The sequence below is a fragment of the Myotis brandtii genome, unplaced genomic scaffold (genome assembly GCF_000412655.1).
Source record: "Myotis brandtii unplaced genomic scaffold, ASM41265v1 scaffold165, whole genome shotgun sequence".
Classification (NCBI taxonomy): domain Eukaryota; kingdom Metazoa; phylum Chordata; class Mammalia; order Chiroptera; family Vespertilionidae; genus Myotis; species Myotis brandtii.
This window is the reverse complement of record NW_005356042.1, coordinates 5421089-5440226: the sequence shown is the minus strand read 5'-3', so window position 1 is coordinate 5440226 and position 19138 is coordinate 5421089. Positions and strand designations below refer to the sequence as shown.

At 44.0% G+C, this 19138-nt stretch overlaps 1 protein-coding gene across 1 annotated transcript in view; it reads right to left on the bottom strand.

Moving 5' to 3' along the window:
- Positions 1–679: 679 nt before the first annotated feature.
- ZCCHC14 (zinc finger, CCHC domain containing 14) overlaps positions 680–19138 on the bottom strand; it is a 67305-nt gene continuing 48846 nt past the window's right edge. Inside the window, exons 4-13 of the mRNA XM_014536672.1 lie at positions 17270–17341; positions 14144–14253; positions 13010–13104; positions 12873–12927; positions 11334–11613; positions 9842–9933; positions 9371–9498; positions 8069–8209; positions 6517–7986; positions 680–5147 (exon numbers count right to left, since the gene is read on the bottom strand). Of these exons, the coding sequence (XP_014392158.1) occupies positions 5092–5147; positions 6517–7986; positions 8069–8209; positions 9371–9498; positions 9842–9933; positions 11334–11613; positions 12873–12927; positions 13010–13104; positions 14144–14253; positions 17270–17341 (2499 nt within the window). The 3' untranslated portion in view covers positions 680–5091. The remainder of the gene's footprint in view (positions 5148–6516; positions 7987–8068; positions 8210–9370; positions 9499–9841; positions 9934–11333; positions 11614–12872; positions 12928–13009; positions 13105–14143; positions 14254–17269; positions 17342–19138) is intronic.

Sequence of the window (19138 nt, the reverse complement as noted above, 5' to 3'; positions counted from 1 at the left end):
GTCCTGCATACTGTCTGTACTAGCCAAAGCCAAACAATACCCTTCCTAACAAGCAGCATCCAGGCTGGTTTTGCTGTGCTGGGGGAGCAGGTGGGGGGAGTGACACCTCTGAAGGCCTCCTGTCAGGGGCATCTTCTTCACTGTGGTCAAGGCTCTGCCACCTGGTCTTGTCCTTACAAAACTGTCCTGAGAACCTCTATGCCACAGAGGAGGAGGATGGATGTGGGACGTAGGTGTTTTGTGGGAATACACACTTGAAAACATATTGCTCTGAATGAACAAAGTAAAATAAACACAAAGGTATAGAGTGTGTACTAGTATATGCAGTCAGGAAGGCATGACTCATGGTACCTTAGTTTACTGGGGAGCCGCATCAGGTAAAGATATAATGCAAACAACCAGGCAAGTAGTGGCCAGTGTTACTAATTTGGAAAACTCTGGACCTGGACCCAGCTCACATTCAAGTAGGCACTGCAATGTTTGTAGAAGAAAGAGTACAGGGAGTGGGCTGAGGAAATACTCTGCTTCCCCGAGTTTCTTGTTCAGCAGATGTGTACATGTCCCACATCTCCAGAAGAAGAGCAAGTGCTCCATATTGGGCTGCCAGCTGTGTCTCATGTTACTTACCTAACAGTAGCCTGAAAAAAAACCAAGAGGCCTTATGGACCTTTATGAAAAAGAGGGAAAAAGCTCCCTCTAGTGCTTGGCACTGCTCATGACAAAAATGTAGTTCTAGGCATACTCCCACTGCCAACCTCCCAAATCCAAGGGACAGAGCTTAAGATGGTAGGGCACATTCGCCATGCATTTGCGAATGTTTACAGAAGCTTAGATCTATTAACACCTACTTTGATAGTTATGAAACCATCTTTATACCCCAATCAAGAATTCACATTTCTGTCCATACCAAGAGTATTTGTTAAAAACCTGGGAACCTTGACAGAAAACACATTTAAGACTAAGTATTTCTTTTGTAAAGCTGGGGAGGCAGGATTGTCTCCCTAGTTTGGAGATCAAGAATTGTGAATTATTTGAAAAGATGTGTGCTTCATATTTGAGGCAAAGACCTAATAAAATGAAAGTTTTTATTTTCATTTTTTTATTTTCAGTACATTAAATTTACTCATAAAAACATTCTAAAAATGTACAATTTTTCCTTTTTAACAAAGTATAATAAAACATAAAAACCCCAAAAACAATACTTGACATTTACAATTCAAAATCAAATTAGCAGAATATTAAATATTTACAAAACTATATTTTTAAAAAATATTTATAAAGTTACATGCAATTTTGTAGAACTGACATAAAAGAATGGCTCAAAAATGGGAGACTTTTCCTTCATTCCTAAAAAGAAAATTATGTTCAATAGAAGCTGTGAAGATTAAGTATACGAGGTCTTCAGTTTCAGTACCAAAGCCTTTGTCCTTGTGCATGTAAAAACTTACCCATGTGAGGGGCTTGTTACAATACCCGACTGGTACTCCCCTCCCTCCATTAACAGTGTAGTAACATTGACCTTTGGCCTCAACCAGCACAGTATTTCATTTTGTGAATGTTGATTAAAGATACTTTCTTTCATAACCTTGGGACTTGTCAATAATTGAGCCTCTTCAAAACCCATGGCTTTAAATGTCACCTGACTCATTCTTTGGGAGTCATCTGTCCTTTGGAAAGGATGGCCAATGGGATCGGGTTCCACAGGCGCTATCCTCTGAGATGGGTGGTCAAGCTGAGCAGGGACATGGTTTCCCTTATAACCTTTAAGACTCTTCAACAGGTAACGCCATCAGTAAAACTAGCAAGGCATCAAAGAAACCACCATGAAAGCAGGAAGAGTGACAAAATGACAGGGAGTGAAGAGGGGAGGGTGCAACCCAATTCCCGCTTGGCAAGTGCTCACTAGAGACACTGGAGTGAGTGAATGAGTGCGAGGCTCAGCCTGTGCTCAAACAGGGAACACATTACAGCTGTGTGACGTCAGGCAAAGTTACTGCCACTGCTACTGCGCCTCCATACATGATGTGTAGTGTAAACTAACTACGTTGACTTCTTGTGATAAAGGACTTATAGAATTCTAAATATAGTGAATTAAAATACTCAACCTACGAACTACTATATTAACAAGCCTGACTCCTGTAATCTTTTGGAGATTATATAGATGATGCTGGTTTTTTTAAATACCCAATCACATATCGGCTTTCAAAAATAAATGTTTTATTAGAAGTGCTAGCTCCCATTTCCTCAGTGCTCTTTAACAATTAGGAGTTTTAATGTTTAAACATTTTCCTATTTTCAGTATGACCATGAAATAAAAATTAGAAAATAAGGTAGAAAATTGACAGTTTTGCTTTAAAAAAAAAAAAGATGAAATAGTTGTTTCATCCCAACATTGTATTCTACTTTGATCTGTACATTCTACTTTCCCCATTCTTGAAGATAAAAATGGGGTTAGAAACTTTAATATATGACAGACTACATAAAGCAAAGTGGCTGGTGCCACACCTACCTGGTTGCCACAGCACTTGGAAACAGCCACGATTTCAGGAAAACGACTAAGTAGTTGAAAGGATCAGTCTGATCTGTGTTTCTAACGTGAGGACATCTTCTGAGGAAATGCAAAATGCTCTTTTAGGCCTACTGACTTTGGTTGCTTTCGGAGAGAAATTCATAATGCTGCTAGCAAATATTCCCAAGTCCAAGTATGCGATTCACTTGGGAAGAGATCTGATGGATCAGCAGCTTTGTGTCCTGTGTATCTCATATTTACATTTTACAATTCTCAACTTGGAATGACCTCATTGGAAATGTCACACCACACACATACTTTCAAAGAAACTGGGAATTTTTCTAAGACCTTTGATGACTGGAACACAGCCACACAATGTCTGAACTTATTTACCTCAATTTGAAGGTCATACTTCAAAGTTTGTTTTAATTTTTTGTTGTATTTAATGCTAATCTCTAATATTTATCAAAATAGTTATAAGGGTGACAAAAGACACTTTCATTTCCAATACTGACCATTAAAACAAAAAAACCTAAATATGACTTTTTTCTTTTGTTATGAGACAGTTTTCCACAATTTCACTGTGTTGAAATAGGATTTATTTAAAATATTTCTTTGTTTAAAAAACCAAAAAATTTAAAAGTTTGGCTTTCAGCACATATCCAGGCCACTGTAACGGCCTTCATAAATATTAAAATCGTAAACATCAATGAACACTCTAAGTCTTCCTTTAACATAACATGACAAGTTCCAGTCTAATATTCTTTAAGGCAAAGTTGTGTCAGTTCTCATTATTTTGACATTTTTGTAGTGTTTATAATTTAAGAGATCAATGTAACATTCCCCCAAAAAACTGTTGTAAGCATCAGCTTTGCTTAAAAACTGTAATAATACTGTGTACCAGGAAGAGATATAAGAATACAGAGGTCAATTCTGCATTGCTGCTTTATAAAACTCTACTAAAATAAAACTCTAAAAAACTCTACTAAAAGCCTTCCATAAAAAAAATGTAACAACTTTCTGCTTTAGTTTCCAGAAAGCCAGGAAACTGATCTCAAAATTTGAAACCTCACATCACAATGCCTCAAATTCTAGGGTATTCTTTTTATTTACATCAACTTTGAGGCTGATTGTCCCATTTTAAGAATGTTCTGAATATTATGTTTTCTCTTTTTAAATAAATATTCAACTGCAAAAATCCCTGGGTAAGGCCTTCCCGATTAATATTTTAATACTGAAGGCGATAGCATTTAAAATAACATTATTTGAGCAGAAAATTCCCTTTAGACTTGAAGATTTAAGTTCCTAAATTTCAGATCAGAAAGCTCTCATTGCAATGGGGTGAAATTGAGAACTGTGTGGTGAGGACTTTATTTCCCACCTCAATAAAACTAGACTTCTGCAGATCCTGTAGCTCTGTCCTGTTGGTGTGGTCTCTTTTAGAGTCTTATTTTTTATTGTAGCCTTCCAGGTTTTCAACAGAACTAATACAAAGTAAGTCAACAGGAGAAAATTTCAAATCTTTTGCTCATAAATTACAGGACTGTATTATTGTTGAAATGTGTGTCTCAAGTGTGAATCTTAACAGTAAGTCTTGGGGGTCCTTGGGAAGGCTATGTGAGATTTTAAAAAACTTGAAAACTTTGCTAAGGATAGATGGTGTCTGTTAGAGCCAGCTCACAAAGGCCGTGCTGTTACCGTGTGTCTGCAAGAGTTCCTTTGTGGTGGAAGATGACAGGCCTCAAAGATATGGAAGGAGTGATAAAGAAGATATTCTCAAAGCTTTGACAACTAGGGATTTTCTGGGACTTGGACCCTTAGAAATTAAGTTGTTGCAAGTAACTATTTCTACTTAATAATGTAGTTTAAATTTATTTGCAGAAAAAATTAAAAACCTGAAACTGCTACAAAGTGTTTTAAGGAGGGAAGTAAATACTAAGATCTCTGTTGTGTACAAAGTGACTAGCCTGCTGGTGCCAACTCTTTAAAGACAGATTCTCTGAATATCTTGCACTGACTGCTCTCAGGGAGTTTGTCTCCAGAACTGCAGAGATTGACATCAGTTTACATTCTTCTGTAGTGCAATCCCTAAAAAGCCCAGAAATTAGTGCCTAACCACTTTAGGAACAAAACAAAGCAAAACAAAGGTGACATTTTCCCTCACCCAGGGGTGTCAAGAGTCCGACTGGTGGAACTCCACTTGGAGAACTCCAACCTTCAGTTCTCGATTCCGATCTCGCGTAGCTGCCCTGGAATTACGTGTGAGCCTAGAAGGACCAATTATGGCAATGCTCTTCCAGAGACGGGAGGTCTCTGCATTGCCATCAGGGGTGGAGGTGGCCAATTTCACCTGCTGTGGAGATACCCACTAGGCAAGTCCTGACATCAAGCTCCAATCTAGAATTTTGGCAATAAAACTGAGTTTGATGCACTCCTATGCTAGGTTTTCTATCCAGTCTAATAAAGTAAAGCACCTTTGGATTAAAAATATTAAGCTCAACAGCAACTAGACTTCTCAGTTTTGTATTTAATTTTCCTTATGTCTCCATGGCTTAATAGTGTTCTGTTGCCAGAGAAAAATATCAATCTGTGGAGTCCAGACTTTCTGCTGGAGGGGCATATTTCAACCTAAAAGTACCTAGAGAGAGGGAAAAAAAAAGATCAAATTTGAATCACTGTAGAATTACTACAAACAGCTGATCTGTCCAAAGTTATTTCCAGAGTCACTGGTCAAAATTCAGGTGCTGGAAATCTAGACCAACTGTTCTAACCACTGCCAACCCCCCTCTCCCACCCCACAATTGATGCAAATTTACTAGTTTTCTAAAAATCAGACAAGGGGTGAAATGACTGAAGAGTTACCAATCCATTCCTTTATTCTTTTTAGGAGTGCTTTTTCTGGGACTCCAACAGCACCTAGCTGGTTGGCCATCCAGCATGCATCCACTCGGGACATGCGTCCTATGGGGACAGGGCTCCGTGCTCTGGGCTAGCTGCATCAGGACATGCAGCACAATCTCTATCAACAAGGGCTGCCATAGCCCAGTTGCCCCATCTGCCACCAGACCTACTGAGTCTGAGCTGTTTGTCTTATAGTTCTCTAGGTCAGCACTCACCCACCGGTCCAAAAGGTTGGTGACCGCTGGTTTAAGGAAACCTTTGGAGCAGCGGTCGCCAACCGGTGGTCCGCGGACCACTGAGGGTCCGTGAGGTCCGAAAGGTTGGCGACTGCTACTCTAGATGACTAAGATACACAGGCAGGTCTGAAAAGCACAGGTTTAGAGCAACCCTCACACCTACAGAGATCAAGTGACTTTTTAAGACTGCACAGTGAATAGTCACAGAGCTGAGACCAATTTTCCCAATGCCCGGTTTAAGCATCTTTCCAAAACCAACAGCAAGAACAAATCCATTGTAATACATCAATCATACATTTGAATTTGACTAAAGGAGACAAAAGAGAGTGAGTGGGAGAAAGGGGGGAAGGCAGAAGATGGTAGAGCAGTGAGGATGATATCACACACTCACGTACACACACCAACAGCCATGGCACCCTGGAGGGGAGAGCAGAAGTGGGGATACTGACTTCCACCCACAGCATTTGAACTCGTGTTGTATGCCCTAGGCTTTCAGCTAAAGGTTAGGGGTGGCATTAAATCACCCAAACCTGCTTCCCAGTCACATGGCAAGAAATAAGAAACCAAGGCGCCATCGGGCCAGACCCTCTCCACTGCCAGCTTAACATGCTCTAGTGTAAGAAGTATGATGAAATCATGAGGACAGTCTTAGAACCAAAACAACCCACCTTTTGGGGGCTTTAGAACCCACCAAGAATTTCATGCTTTTGCAAAGAGCATTTAAAAAATTACTTTTTGCTTTAAGAAGCAAGTTTACTATTATTTTCATAAACAGTAAACCTTCGCCTGCACCTCTCTGGGCAGCGCTGCACTGCTAGCCAGTGTAGCCGGTCTGCCTCCGGAGCTTCACCGGCCGTGGCCCGCCTTTACCTTGCCGATTGAAGTCCATGGACGGCTGCTTGCAGTCCTGAGCGCGGTGACCGGTGGCCCCACAGTTGTAACATGAGAGATTGCCGCTCTTTTTGTGACTGGAACCATTGCTACTGCCCACCAAGCCCTGGGCCTGGTACACACCAGCTGCCCCTGCCATGAAGCTCTGCATGGGAGGGACGGTGAATGTGGACTGGCCGCCCAGCACGGGCTCGGCAGGCACACTGCTGCCATATGGTGAGTGCACAACCGGGAAGGCGCTGTTGCCGTACTGCTGGGTGCCCACATAGCCGCTGCCACACACAGGGCTGAAGGGCAGGAAGGGGAAGGGGAAGACAGATGGCCCCGAGAACGGGTGCTGGAAATAGTTGGCATAGCTAACGGTCAGGCCACCAGAGCCGCAGCTCCCGCTGCATCCACAGGACGTGCACACGACGCAGCCCGGTGGCGGGCCAGGTGAGGGTTGCGGGGGCGCCGAAGGCTGCTGATGGTGGTGGTGGTGGTGGTGGTTCTGAGCAGAGGCAGGAATGTTCCCAGGGGAGCCGCTGCCACTGCTGCTGCTGCTGCTGCTGTAGAAACTGCTTTCAGGGACTGAGGAGAGCGCAGGGCTGGAGCTGGGGGCCGGGCAGCTGGGCACAGTGGCCATGTTTGGGAAGGATGGGGAAGGGTGGCTACTGGAGGAGGCAGTGTTGCTGTTCGCACAGAAGCTGCCCTGCAGGGGGCCCACAGGCACACTGCTCATTGCAGAGAAGGCAGCTTTGGTGTTGGCTGTGTACAGCGCAGTCCGGGGGTTTATTATTGCAGGGGGCACACTGATCTGCACGTTATTAGAACAGGAAGTTTGTCCAGAAATGACAGAATCCGCAGGGACAGATGAAGACACCAGAAGTTTGATTGGTGGCCGAGCCACGTGGAAGACTGTGCTGGATGTTCCCACAGCAGCAGTGCTAGTCTCCACCACCAGGGCCGGCTGCTGGGCCGGCTTCATCACCCTGTCCAGTGCAGACGCATGGACAACTTTGGTGCGGGGACCAAAGGAGATAGTGGGTGACACAGAGCTGCTCTCGGCAAGTCCAGAGAGGACCTGCATGGGCTGATGGGGGGCAGACGTGGGCAACACATCCATCATGGCATTGCCAAAACTCTTGTCCACTTTGATTCCACTTCTTGGTCCAGAGACTTTATTCCTTTCTTCTAGAGACAGCAGTGAGTGCATAGAAGACGAGAGGAGCTTCATGTCCGTGCCTCCCCTTTCTGATTTGTGCACAGAATTCAGCATTCGGATGGGTGCAATGTGCGAGGCTGCAGTCATCATCTGTGGAGGCAGGGGGTGGTGGCCTGAAGGGTTGGAGCCTGCCTCATTCTGCACAGGGAGAACCTGGGCCGTGGGTCTGGCAGAACTTGAAGTGAAATGATTCAGTAGCATGACAGGCTTCTCCTTATCAGAACCCTCCATGTGCATCTCCACACCTAGATGGAAACAGAGAGGTCAGCACAGCCCCACAGCCTAGGGCAGAGGCAGCACCGCGCCAGCCATGCTGGGCATCCTTACGCCTGTCATTCTCCTCAGCGCTGTCTGAGCTCTCTTCCCGGGCCTGCACCCCCATCGGGCTGGGGGAAGAGCTGGAGCACTCTGAGGAGCTGCCTTCCCGGGCCGTCTGGTGAGGGGGCTGCTCCACTTCCACCCGCAGCGCTGTGGAGAAGGGACAGGTGATAGTCCAAAGGTGGCACCCAAATCCATGCGTTACAGAACTCCAACAGGGGCCCGCCCTCGCCCACCTCCGTGCAAATCTATCACACACTGATTTCTTTACATCAATCCCAAGAAGGTAGGTACGAATATTTCCATATTCAACAGGGCTCTGACATTCTTAGAGAACAAATTGCCCAAGGTCACGGCGAGTTATGTGGCAGATGCAAACACAGCGATGCTCTCAGCCAGATGCTCTAATGCCTCCCTCTACTCACACTAGAGAATGAGAAAAAAGGGTTCCCAAACCAGCACGGTGCTGCAAAAGGAGTCATCCACCAACACCCCGTTTCATGAGGTTGAGGGACATAGACCTTTTTAGTTAAATAACCACTTAGAAGATACACTGCATTTTTTCCTTCCTCATTTACTATTACTCTTGATATTTCTGCTGGTATGGCTTGGTTGGCTGGTTGGAGCGTTGTTCCATACACTGAAAGGTTGCGGGTTCGATTCCTAGTCAGGGCACATTCCCAGGTTTTGGGTTTAATTCCCAGTCGAGGCACGTGTGGGATAAATACCACAACCAATTGATATTTCTCTCTCTCCCTCTCCCTCTCTGAAAATTGATGAAAGCATGTCCTCGGGTGAGGATTAAAAGAAAGAAAACAACAGAGCAACTTATACAGGGGTCCTCAACCTTTCTCTGAGGAGAGGGAGAGGCAGGAGGAGGAGGGGAATAGTGGCTGAAAAATCAGATCACTGAAGCTTCAAGTCCCCAGAGCAGAAAGGAGGTGGTTAAGCATGGAGAATTCCAAAGGAAACCTATTAGGCAATGACTTAAACACGACCTCTGTGCTCCGCCTAGGGGAAGAGAGAGGCTTTTATTTATTTTGTATAATCCTACTTTTTCCTTCTCACCATAGTAGTTTCTGGATCTAATTCTTTAGCCCAAACAACTTTAGGCAATTCACCAGTATCCGGCTTCTAAGCAAAATGACCCTTCTAATTTCCTATGGCAGAGACTACAAAAGCTAAAATAATGAATAGTAATTGTAAATACTAAAAAATACATATGGCAGAAGGGCATATTATGAGGTCTAATGATTATCAAAAGGAACAGACTACACTCCACGTGTCCAGGCTGACCCGGCTCTCACCCACCTGCAGCGTGGGGGCTGCGGACATTCTGCACAGGCCCCACGTGGCTTGTGGGGGGCACACGGGCCACTCCACTGCTGGTGACCGGGGGTGGGGCTGAGGGGTTCAGGCACCGTTTCTCTGACTTCTCCCTGTTATAAGAAAGCATGCAAACAAGCACATTTTAAATTCTGCTGAAAAACCCTCTCATGTTTCACAAACTCTGCATAAGTGCATATATCCTACACAAAGGTGACTTTCATTAAAATAATCTCCCGGGTGGAAAATATCCCATTCTAACTAGTCAGATTCACTAGAAGGACCTTTCCTAGCAAACCTTTCCTAGGGCCACATTCATAGAATTTTAAAAGCATTAAGATGTGATAAGCAATCAAAAGTGACCCAATCACTAATATGTAACAAAACTCTAAGTCCTAGCACCTGTTCAGCAGGTCAGAAGCTAAAATAACAGACATTTCACAACTTCACACTTACTTCTCCAGCTCCAGTTGAGTCTTGAGTTTTTTCTTTGCTCCCATGGTAAGGGATTCAAATTTATTTAGATCTTCTTCGGTAAGGCTCAGAAACTTCCATAGAAGAAATAAATTACAAAATTATGGAGAATTAGGATTCTGAAAACAAAGAACTTTGATTCCATTTCTAGGACATGCAAACAGACCAAAAAGTAGATAATAAAAGACTTGGGAAAACGAAAACATTTACTTGCTAAATGTTTGGTATCCATAGTTCAAAATACAAGACACTCATTTTGTGTCTATAAGGGCACAAGGCACCTCACAATGGCTTGGTGAAGACCCATGCTGTGCAGAAAGGTGATGACAGAGATGCAATCTGTGCAAGTAGCCCCTTCCTCTCTGGGACACCCCCCTCAAATGCAAGCATTACCCTCCTGCAGAAAAACAGCTCTTTTTTCTTGATATCTGGGACAACAGCAACTTTGTTGGGCAGCAAGTGATCCAGAAGAGCAGAGGCCATCAGAACTAACCCCGCCTTACACCAAGCAGACAAATGACGTTCTGGTTCTCAAGACAGTCCATGCATGGTTTGTGAGTGTAGCCATTTTAACTGATACATTACAACTTCTAAAGCTGATCATGACCGTGTCAGTAAAATCTGTTGTTTCTAAGATCTATGAATCCTAAACTGAAACTATTACAAATATACTTAAAATTTGTTTTTTATTATGCAGTAAAAGCTGAATTTCTAAGTTCAATTGCAGGTTTTTGGACAAATGAAATTTTACCTAGATAAAAGCCACCAAGTCATTTTATCCAACAGGGGGAGCTCAGAGTTCAGATGCCATGTACAGGACTAATTTAGTTTTATCATTGATCCAAGACTTAAGAAATTTCAGAATTTAAGAGTGAAATAATGCTCCTCATCTGAACTTTCTATTGTAAAAAATAATTTCTATGTAGCACTGCTTGAAAGCCCTAAAATACATCTATTCCTTTAGCTATTTGACCCTAAATCAAGCCAGATCATCAGAGAGCCACTTACTGGGACCAGTGTTTGGGTCTCTTGTAAAACTGGCCTCCCTGAGCTGAGCATCAGCACATGCACAGGCCTTGGAAGGACATCCAAGACGGCGGTTGGGGGATGTGGGCACCAAAATTCACCATTTCTACCAATTGCAGGATTGATGGAGACACAATGTCCTTCTCATCACAGAGTACCAAATTTGTAAAGACCCCAAACTATCTTAAAAAGCTGTTTGTTTGCAACCAATCCTGTTCCAGCTTTTGCTTCAGCGGCAGGCAACCTTCAAGTTCTAATCCACTGCCACCCTCCTGGGAGCATGCAGGACTTAGGGCATGCATCTGTAGGTGTTAAATTCCAGGCACTGTGATTTCCACAACACATACAGTTTAGAAACCCAACTGACTTCCTCTAGGAATGAGGTCAGAAGAAAGATTACCTGAGAAAACAAGCAAATTCTACATTGCCTGCTTAGTAGCCAACATACCTTCTCCATTGTAAGTTGTTTAAAGACGGGATAGTATTTGTGCAAACGCAGTTTCCTCAGCCAATCTAAAATCCCATTTTGCTCCTGGGTCTGAGGGGTCTGCAGACTGGAAGGCATTAAGATGGCAGGCGAGGTGTCCATCTGGGTCCGGTAGGCCAGCGCCGAGCCCCCACCCCCTGTGTGGGAGCAGTGGGGCAAGGCGGACGCGCCAGCTGAGTGCTGCATGTGGTGCTGGGCGCCACTCTGAGAGGATGGGATGCCGGCTACTCCACACACAGGCCTGTGGGGACAGAGGACATGTGGTTTCAGAAGACCACAGCCTCCCTGTTAGAGGCATGCACAAGCCAGCTTCTCCATCCTGGATGCATCTGCAGTCCCATCCACTGCTCACCTCAGAGCCCTTTCTGCCACTTCTCCACCCCATCACTCCACCCCACTGAAGTCTGAAGTCTGTATGTGTACATGCATGTATATGCATCGATTTGTATGATGTTTAAGAACATGTGTACATATGCGTTTGTATGCACGTTTAAGAGTATGTATCTATGTGTGTACATATATGTGTATGTCACAACTTGACTAGTTTCTTTCTGTTACTTTTATCACAGGATAATACTGACAATCATAAATTAAAACTGACTCCTAAATCTTGAATACTCAAATTAACCTTAAAAAAACTCCCACAAATCCTAGAAGCTGGAAGGAACAAAAAGCATTCTACTTTCTGTCCTTGCCCCTTCCACCCTCAACTGTAAACCCACATGGATTAACTATGTGCTCACTACATACCAGGCTGAGTGCTATGCAGTAAAGAAGAAAGTCAGCGCTTTCCAAAACCTCATGAACTGCCTAGTTCTTCACACAACTGTGTGTGTGCACACATGCTCTGTGAGGTCAGCCTATTAAAAATGTCAGCTGTCAGACAGGCAGATGGCCTTTCTGTCACCTGAGCACTCCTACCATTGCTGACCGAGAACAGAGGACCCCTACAGCAGCACTCTGGCATCAGGCCTACTCACCTCCTGGGAGCTTGTATAAATGAAGATTCTCAGAAATTCTGGCTTCCTAGAATGAACAGGGCCTAGAAACTGGCACTTGTAGTAGGATTCCTTGGGAATTCCAATTCCAGTTGCTTAGAGAACACTTCTTCTTTTTTTATTTTTAGAAATCTTAAATTGGATTATCTCTATACAATTCTTTTCTCAACATTATTTAAAACTAAGATTGAGAATGACTTATTCTAGAAATAATTATTTACACACAACCAAAAGTAACAATGCTGATTTAGAAGGTGTTGGTTAGCCCACCCAGTGTGGCTCAGCATTTGAGCGTTGACCCAGGAACCAAGAGGTCACCTGTTTGATTCTCAGTCAGGGAACATGACCAGGTTCTGGGCTTGATCCCCAGCAGGGGGCATGCAGGAGGCAGCCGATCAATGATGTTTCTCTCTCATCGATGCTTCTATCTCTATCCCTTTCCCTTCCCTCTCTCTAAAAAAAAAAAAAAAAAAAAGTGTTGGTTACATGGTAGAAGTCTCACCTTCCAGACACGCCCATCATGGTACCAACTTTAGAAAGGGAAAGGTTGCCAGGACCTGTGAGTTAAAATAAATATCATAAAATTTACAGACAATAAAAATATTCTTATTTTTATTTAATCACATTTTACAAACTCACTTGGACTTTGAAGCTGCTGGGTGGGAGATGAAGTGCTGAAAAATTTCTTAACATGGTCATTTTTCAGTACGTGAGAAGGTAATGAAGCCAAATACCTAAAAATTAAACCAAGGAGCTTATCAGTATTAAAATGGTATTACCACAGACTGGGAGAGAAATTTCAATTCCCAATTAATATATATATTAGAGAAAATAATATATATTAGAGAAAAAAATAAGAAGTGCCTTAATCTATATTCATCAGATATAATTCAATTTAATCCTTATTATGATTCATACTGTTTCCTCATTCCCCTTTTCTTACTTGTACATTATTACACTGTATGAATCAAGCCTTTCAGGGCCTAATGAGCTATCACGTGACCGCAGTCAGTGCCATCACAATCACCGGGAACTTGCAGCCACTGTGCTACAACTAGGTCTCAGGCGCTAAGATGTCAGGTCCCATTCTGGAGACCAGGCCGCAGGCCTGCCCCTCCCTGCACATTTACAAAACCAGAATGCTAGGTTAGGATCCAGGGTCCAGAGACATCTGGCCCAGGAGACTTTTTGTTAGCCCCTGGAATAGTCTGAACTTTCCACTATAGAGCAGAAATAGTAATCAGATATAATTTTATCAGACTGTCAAAATTACATTAAATGGGAGCATATACGTTGATTTTTTATTGATTGGTTGATTTTAGAGAGAGAGAGAGGAAAGAGGGAGAGGATAGGAGGGAGGGAGAGAAACATCAATTTGTTTCACTTATTTATGCATTCATTGGTTGCTTCTTGTATGTGCCCTGACTGGGGGATCGAACCTGCAACCTTGACATATCAAGACAATGCTCTAGGCAACTGAGCCACCCAGCCAGGGCAAGTAGCATATACCTGAAATTCCTTTGCTCATATTCTCAAAATCACAACTAGGTTATTAAGAGTCTTCGAACTGCCCATAACTGATGAATATCCCTAGAAACAAAGTAGAGATTCAAACCATCCAGAGTAATGTATAACCTCAAGAGCTCTTCAGATGAACAGGCAGCTCATGTCTGGAACCACCCAGCCTGCCCACACTGCAGAGGGTCAGCAGTCACCACTGTGCCACCAGCAGGGCTGTGCCCTATGGCCCCGGGGGTGGGGAAAGAGCATTACCTCAGGTCCGCTTCCAGATCCATGTGGTTTCGCTCTACATAAAACGAATCTGGGCCAGCTAAGCAAGGAATGAATTTCTCCAAATTTTCTTCAGGGTATAGCTGAGATAACTGAAAGAAATAAAAAAGCTTAGGAAGTATGTCAAAATTCATTTTAAAACCAGAATTCTTCCATATAAGAAAAAACTTGGGTAGGCATTAGATGGGGATATCTGCTGGTATGATACAAAGTACTCTTCTATTAGCTACTTGGGATGTAGAAAACCACAAAAGGACATCACACTCCCACCAAACATCAAGAAAAAGCTTGGTTTTCTACACATCATACCTTCCCTTGAGCCCATCAGAGAGCTGAATTGCAAGGTCACTACCTGAACTGATTTTCAAGAGGACCCATTCCTCCGAGGAGGGAGAGGACACGTGAACTGTCAGCTGTGGCAGTGCACAAGGAGGAGGTGGCTGCATATAAGCAGGTAGAAGAGATTGGTCAAGATGGACACATTCCCACAGGCTGAGTGTGACAACCATCAGCCAGGAGCCCAGACACAGGGGAGTGTGCCCTCACTCCCAAGCTCTCTTCCACAGGCCAGAGACTGGAGGCAGCCTCCATAGGTGACGAAGATGTGCGTTGGCTTCCCCTGGAGAACAGGGAGGAAACCCTGTGCCTTTCCCTGGAGCCTTCAACCCAAGACAAAAGCCCTTAAGCTGCTAGGGGAGGAACAAGACTGCTCCTGATCCCAGAGCCCAAGCAAACACCCCAAGTTTCTGGGGATGATGATGAAGAGATGAAGAATTCAACAAGTTTAAAAGGTTCATGAGAAGCAATACTTTCTTGCCTCTGGGCGCAGGGTAGGAAGTCCTCCTGGCACAGGCCACTGGCAAAGATACCCTGCCTTGGAGGAAGGTAAAAGCAAAACACCGCTGGCCTGGAGGAAGGGGCCTACCTGGGTCAAGGGTCCTGCAACATCACAAAGTGGAAGTCAAGCTGTTGCTGGGGAATGAAGGGCAGGGATGCTGAGAAAGCCCCTGCCAAAGGCCTTGTGCCTGGGCCTAAGACTGGACCAGGAGGAGGGAGAACCCTTCTCCCACCTCCCCCAAGTCCATCACCAGGCAACAAGTAACAGCTGTCTCACGACGTGGAGGGTGGGGGTGAGGGGTCAACAGAGTAGGGAGATCCCTCTGTGCCACAGCCACATGAGACTCCTGAAAGCTGAGTATGAAGCAAGACTACAGAGAAGGACCTTCCACACTCCAGGCCCCACTTGGGGCTCCCTACCAGCAGCCATTTACTGGAGAAACCTGAAGCTTGTGGTGCACTGAAGATAATCATAGTAACAACAAAACTCAAACCCACACCTGACTGGATCAACTCGAGGACTCCACTGAGGGCCTGACAGAGCAAGCACTCCCATTTCCAGGCATAACACTATTTCCCTCAGTCTCTAGATTTTCTAAACATGATTTCTAATACTCAATCAAAAACTGTAAGGCATACCCCCCCAGAAAGGAAGAATAAAAAACTTATCAAGGTAATTATCAGAACCAGACTCAAAACCAACTCAAATGCTGGAACTATCAGACAGGGACTTTAAAATAACTATATTAACATAATAAAACATTTAGTTTAAAAAAAAAGTGCATGCAAAGCCTAGCTAGCATGGCTCAGTGGTTGAGCGTCGACCTATGAATCAGGAGGTCACGGTTCAATTCACAATCAAGGGCACATGACCGGGTTGCAGGCTCGATCCCCGCTGTGGGGCATGCAGGAGGCAGCCAATCAATGGTTCTCTCTCATCATTGATGTTTCTGCCTCTCTCCCTCTCTTTCCTTTCCAAAATCAATAAAAATATTTTTTTAAAAAAATGAATAACTGGGAAATTTCAGCAGAGAGATGGAAAGTTGATTAAAAGACATGTCAAATGGAAAGGCTAGGGGGAAAAAAGCAAAAAACAAAATAGAAATAAATAAAACAAAAACAAGTAAACTATGGTATCAGAAATGAAGATTCAACAGGTTCGTTAGCAGCCTGGGCAGAGCTGAGGAGTAACGTCAATAAACTGGAAGACAGAGGGCAATAGAAATTACCCAAACTGAAACAGTGCAGAGACTAAGAAAAACAAGAGCAACATCAAAGGTCCAAGTACATGTAACGAAGTCCAGGAGAAGTGCAAGTGAGCGGGCAGAAGAAATATCTGAAGAGATAATGGACAAGAATTTTCCAAAATTAATGAAAGACAGCAAACCATATATCCAAGAATATGAGCCACTGTAAACACCCAGACAAAAGACCAATGCAAGCAGTCACAGTTCCCACCAGCATCGGGGAATCCAGAGAAACTGTTTTGTTTTGCTTTTTTTTTTTTTTTAAACAAATGAGAGCTAGGCACAAAGGAGAGGCCATGCAGTGTTCTGAATGTTATAGAGGGAAAGTGAACTCCAGGGAGAATCAGTAATGCTAGAGAGCATGGCACTGTGGTGTTTCTCTGTGCCTAATTGGCCAAAAGGACAGGCAAGAATCAAACAGCCTCCTGTCCAAGCTTTTAAAGTAGGATCCACTAACGGGATTTCCTCCTATAGGATTATATCCTTGATTTTATAATGAAAATATCAGACTTTGGAGACACTTCAAATACAAGTAGGGTATGTAGGTAGGTAGGTATGCATGTACACATGTAAAGAGGTGTTTATTTAGTAGTGGAACCTTTTGTTCAAGTGATATTTGTTGCAACAATTTTAAAATAAACAGGAAAACCCAATGTGTAAAACAGGTAAAGGTGGGACTAGACAAAGCCTCTGACCACTGAGCAACCTGTGCATGCCTCTCCCTCAGCCTCCACGAAGAGCAACCAAACCAACACTCTTGGTCATCTGTATAGTTGCATTGTTTGCCTCAACTCATTCTCAACAACTGGAAGGAGTATAGATTGTGGCACCGAGGACCATGTGTTTATTGCCGTGCACCCTGTCAGACACAGCCCTTGGACTGCCTCTGGACAGGCACGACTTCCAGGCACTGCACTCACTATGCTAGCTGAAGGAAGCCGTCCACTGAAATCACTCTGCAGTACAACCAACCACAGGGGAACGGGAGCCTTCTCATTGTTAGATGAGCCCTTAATCACCTTACCTTTGAAATAAATTCAGTCACTTCAGAGGAAGATTTGGTTACTGATGTTACTGAAGAGTCAGACCACAAGACCTTAAAAACAAACAAACGAACAAACCTTAAAAACAGACACCACATACGCAATTCAAAGCAGGTTTGTCCAGGCATCCTTGCTGGCGCAGGTGCTGGGAACACAACAGACCCTAGTGTATTGTGCACCTTGTGAACTGGAGCATTTACACATCCCTTGACTTGTTGGAGAAAGAGCATTCACCCAGGCCCAAAGATTAACTTTGTGTTTTGTGCAATTGCTCAAATATCACCAAATTACTCAAGCATGGAGTCTAAGGTTTGCTCCTTAAAGTTCTAGGAAGTCACTGATAATTACGACTTGATGCCAGTAAACATCAGCTTCAAGTGGACCTCCTCTTCTCAGGTCAGTGTACATGACTCTGGATGCAAGTCAAAGAAGTTACCAGAAATCAACCCATGCGTCCACACAGTAACTGCTTGTATGCACCCCTGCCCTCAAGAATCTCACAGAACTGGGGGCCCCGGAGGAGTAAATCCATGACAGCAGGCCAGGGCATCAGTACTGAACAGCAGAGAAAAATCTTCCATGGTGGGGGAGTGTAGGAAGAATTTAGGGAGGAAACCTCAGAAAGGCTTTCTGGAAAAAGTTCTACAATGCCTGGTATGCCAAAGACCTGACTATACATATGTGTGTTTTTCCTTGCCTGCAGGTATGACAATGGGCAATTTTATTTCATTACTTCATGAGTGTCAGTCTCACCAAATGGACTGTAAGCTCCTGGAGGAGAGGGCTGGGTCTCTTTCGTTTGTTTGTTTTCTCTCAGCATGTCTCACAATGTTTCCACCTACAGCGCTAGGTAAACATGAGGGGAGGCGAAATGGCACCTATAGATATCATGAGAGGGCTTTTCTGCATGAGAAAAGCATGAGCTGAACTGGAATGGGAAAGTAAGAAGTCTGCTAAAGGAATGGGACAGACAAAGGGACAGAATGAGATGAGAGGGAGGAAGGGGCCAGAACAAGAAGGGTTAAACCATGAAATAGAAACTTTTCCCTAAAATCCAGAAGCTGCTGGAGGATTTCAAGTCAGGAAATAAAATAATCAAATATATATTTTTTATTACTTAAAAAATATTTTTATTGATTTTTAGAGAGAGAGGAAGGGAGAGGGAGAGACACATTGATGGAAGAGCAAAACATCAATGCGTTGCCTCCTGCACACCCCCTGCCAGGAATATCAAGCCCACAACCTGGTCATGTGCCTGACTGAGAATTGAACTGGCTATCTTTCAGTGCACGGGATGACACCCAATCAACTGAGCCACACCAGGCAGGGCCCCAAATGTATTTTATTACCCAAAATAAAGTATTATATTTATACTAATTTAGAGCAAACAGAGCTCAGAAATATCAAAAATTCCTTCTGCTCCCCCCACCAGCTCTCATCATGTATGCTGAGGGGCTCCTTTGGCCTGGAAGGACTGTCATCTCCCTTCTTGCCTGCTGAAATTCACATAAGTCCCTTTTTATTTCAGCAGTGTCACACCACACAAAAATTACCAAGGCGTGCATCTGTTTCATCAAGTTCCCATTAAATACAAGCTAACTGAGGAAAAGGACCATCTTCTTTATCTTTGAACTAGAGGCCCGGTACACGAAATTCATGCATGGGAGGGGGTCCTCTCAGCCCAGCCTGCACCCTCTCCAATCTGGGACCCCTCAGGGGACATCCCTCTCACAATCCAGGACCGCTGGCTCCTAACTGCTCACCTGCCTGCCTGCCTGCCTGCTTGCCCCTAACTGGCCCCCCTGCCAGCCTGATCACCCCTAACTACCCCTCCTGCCAACCTGGTCACC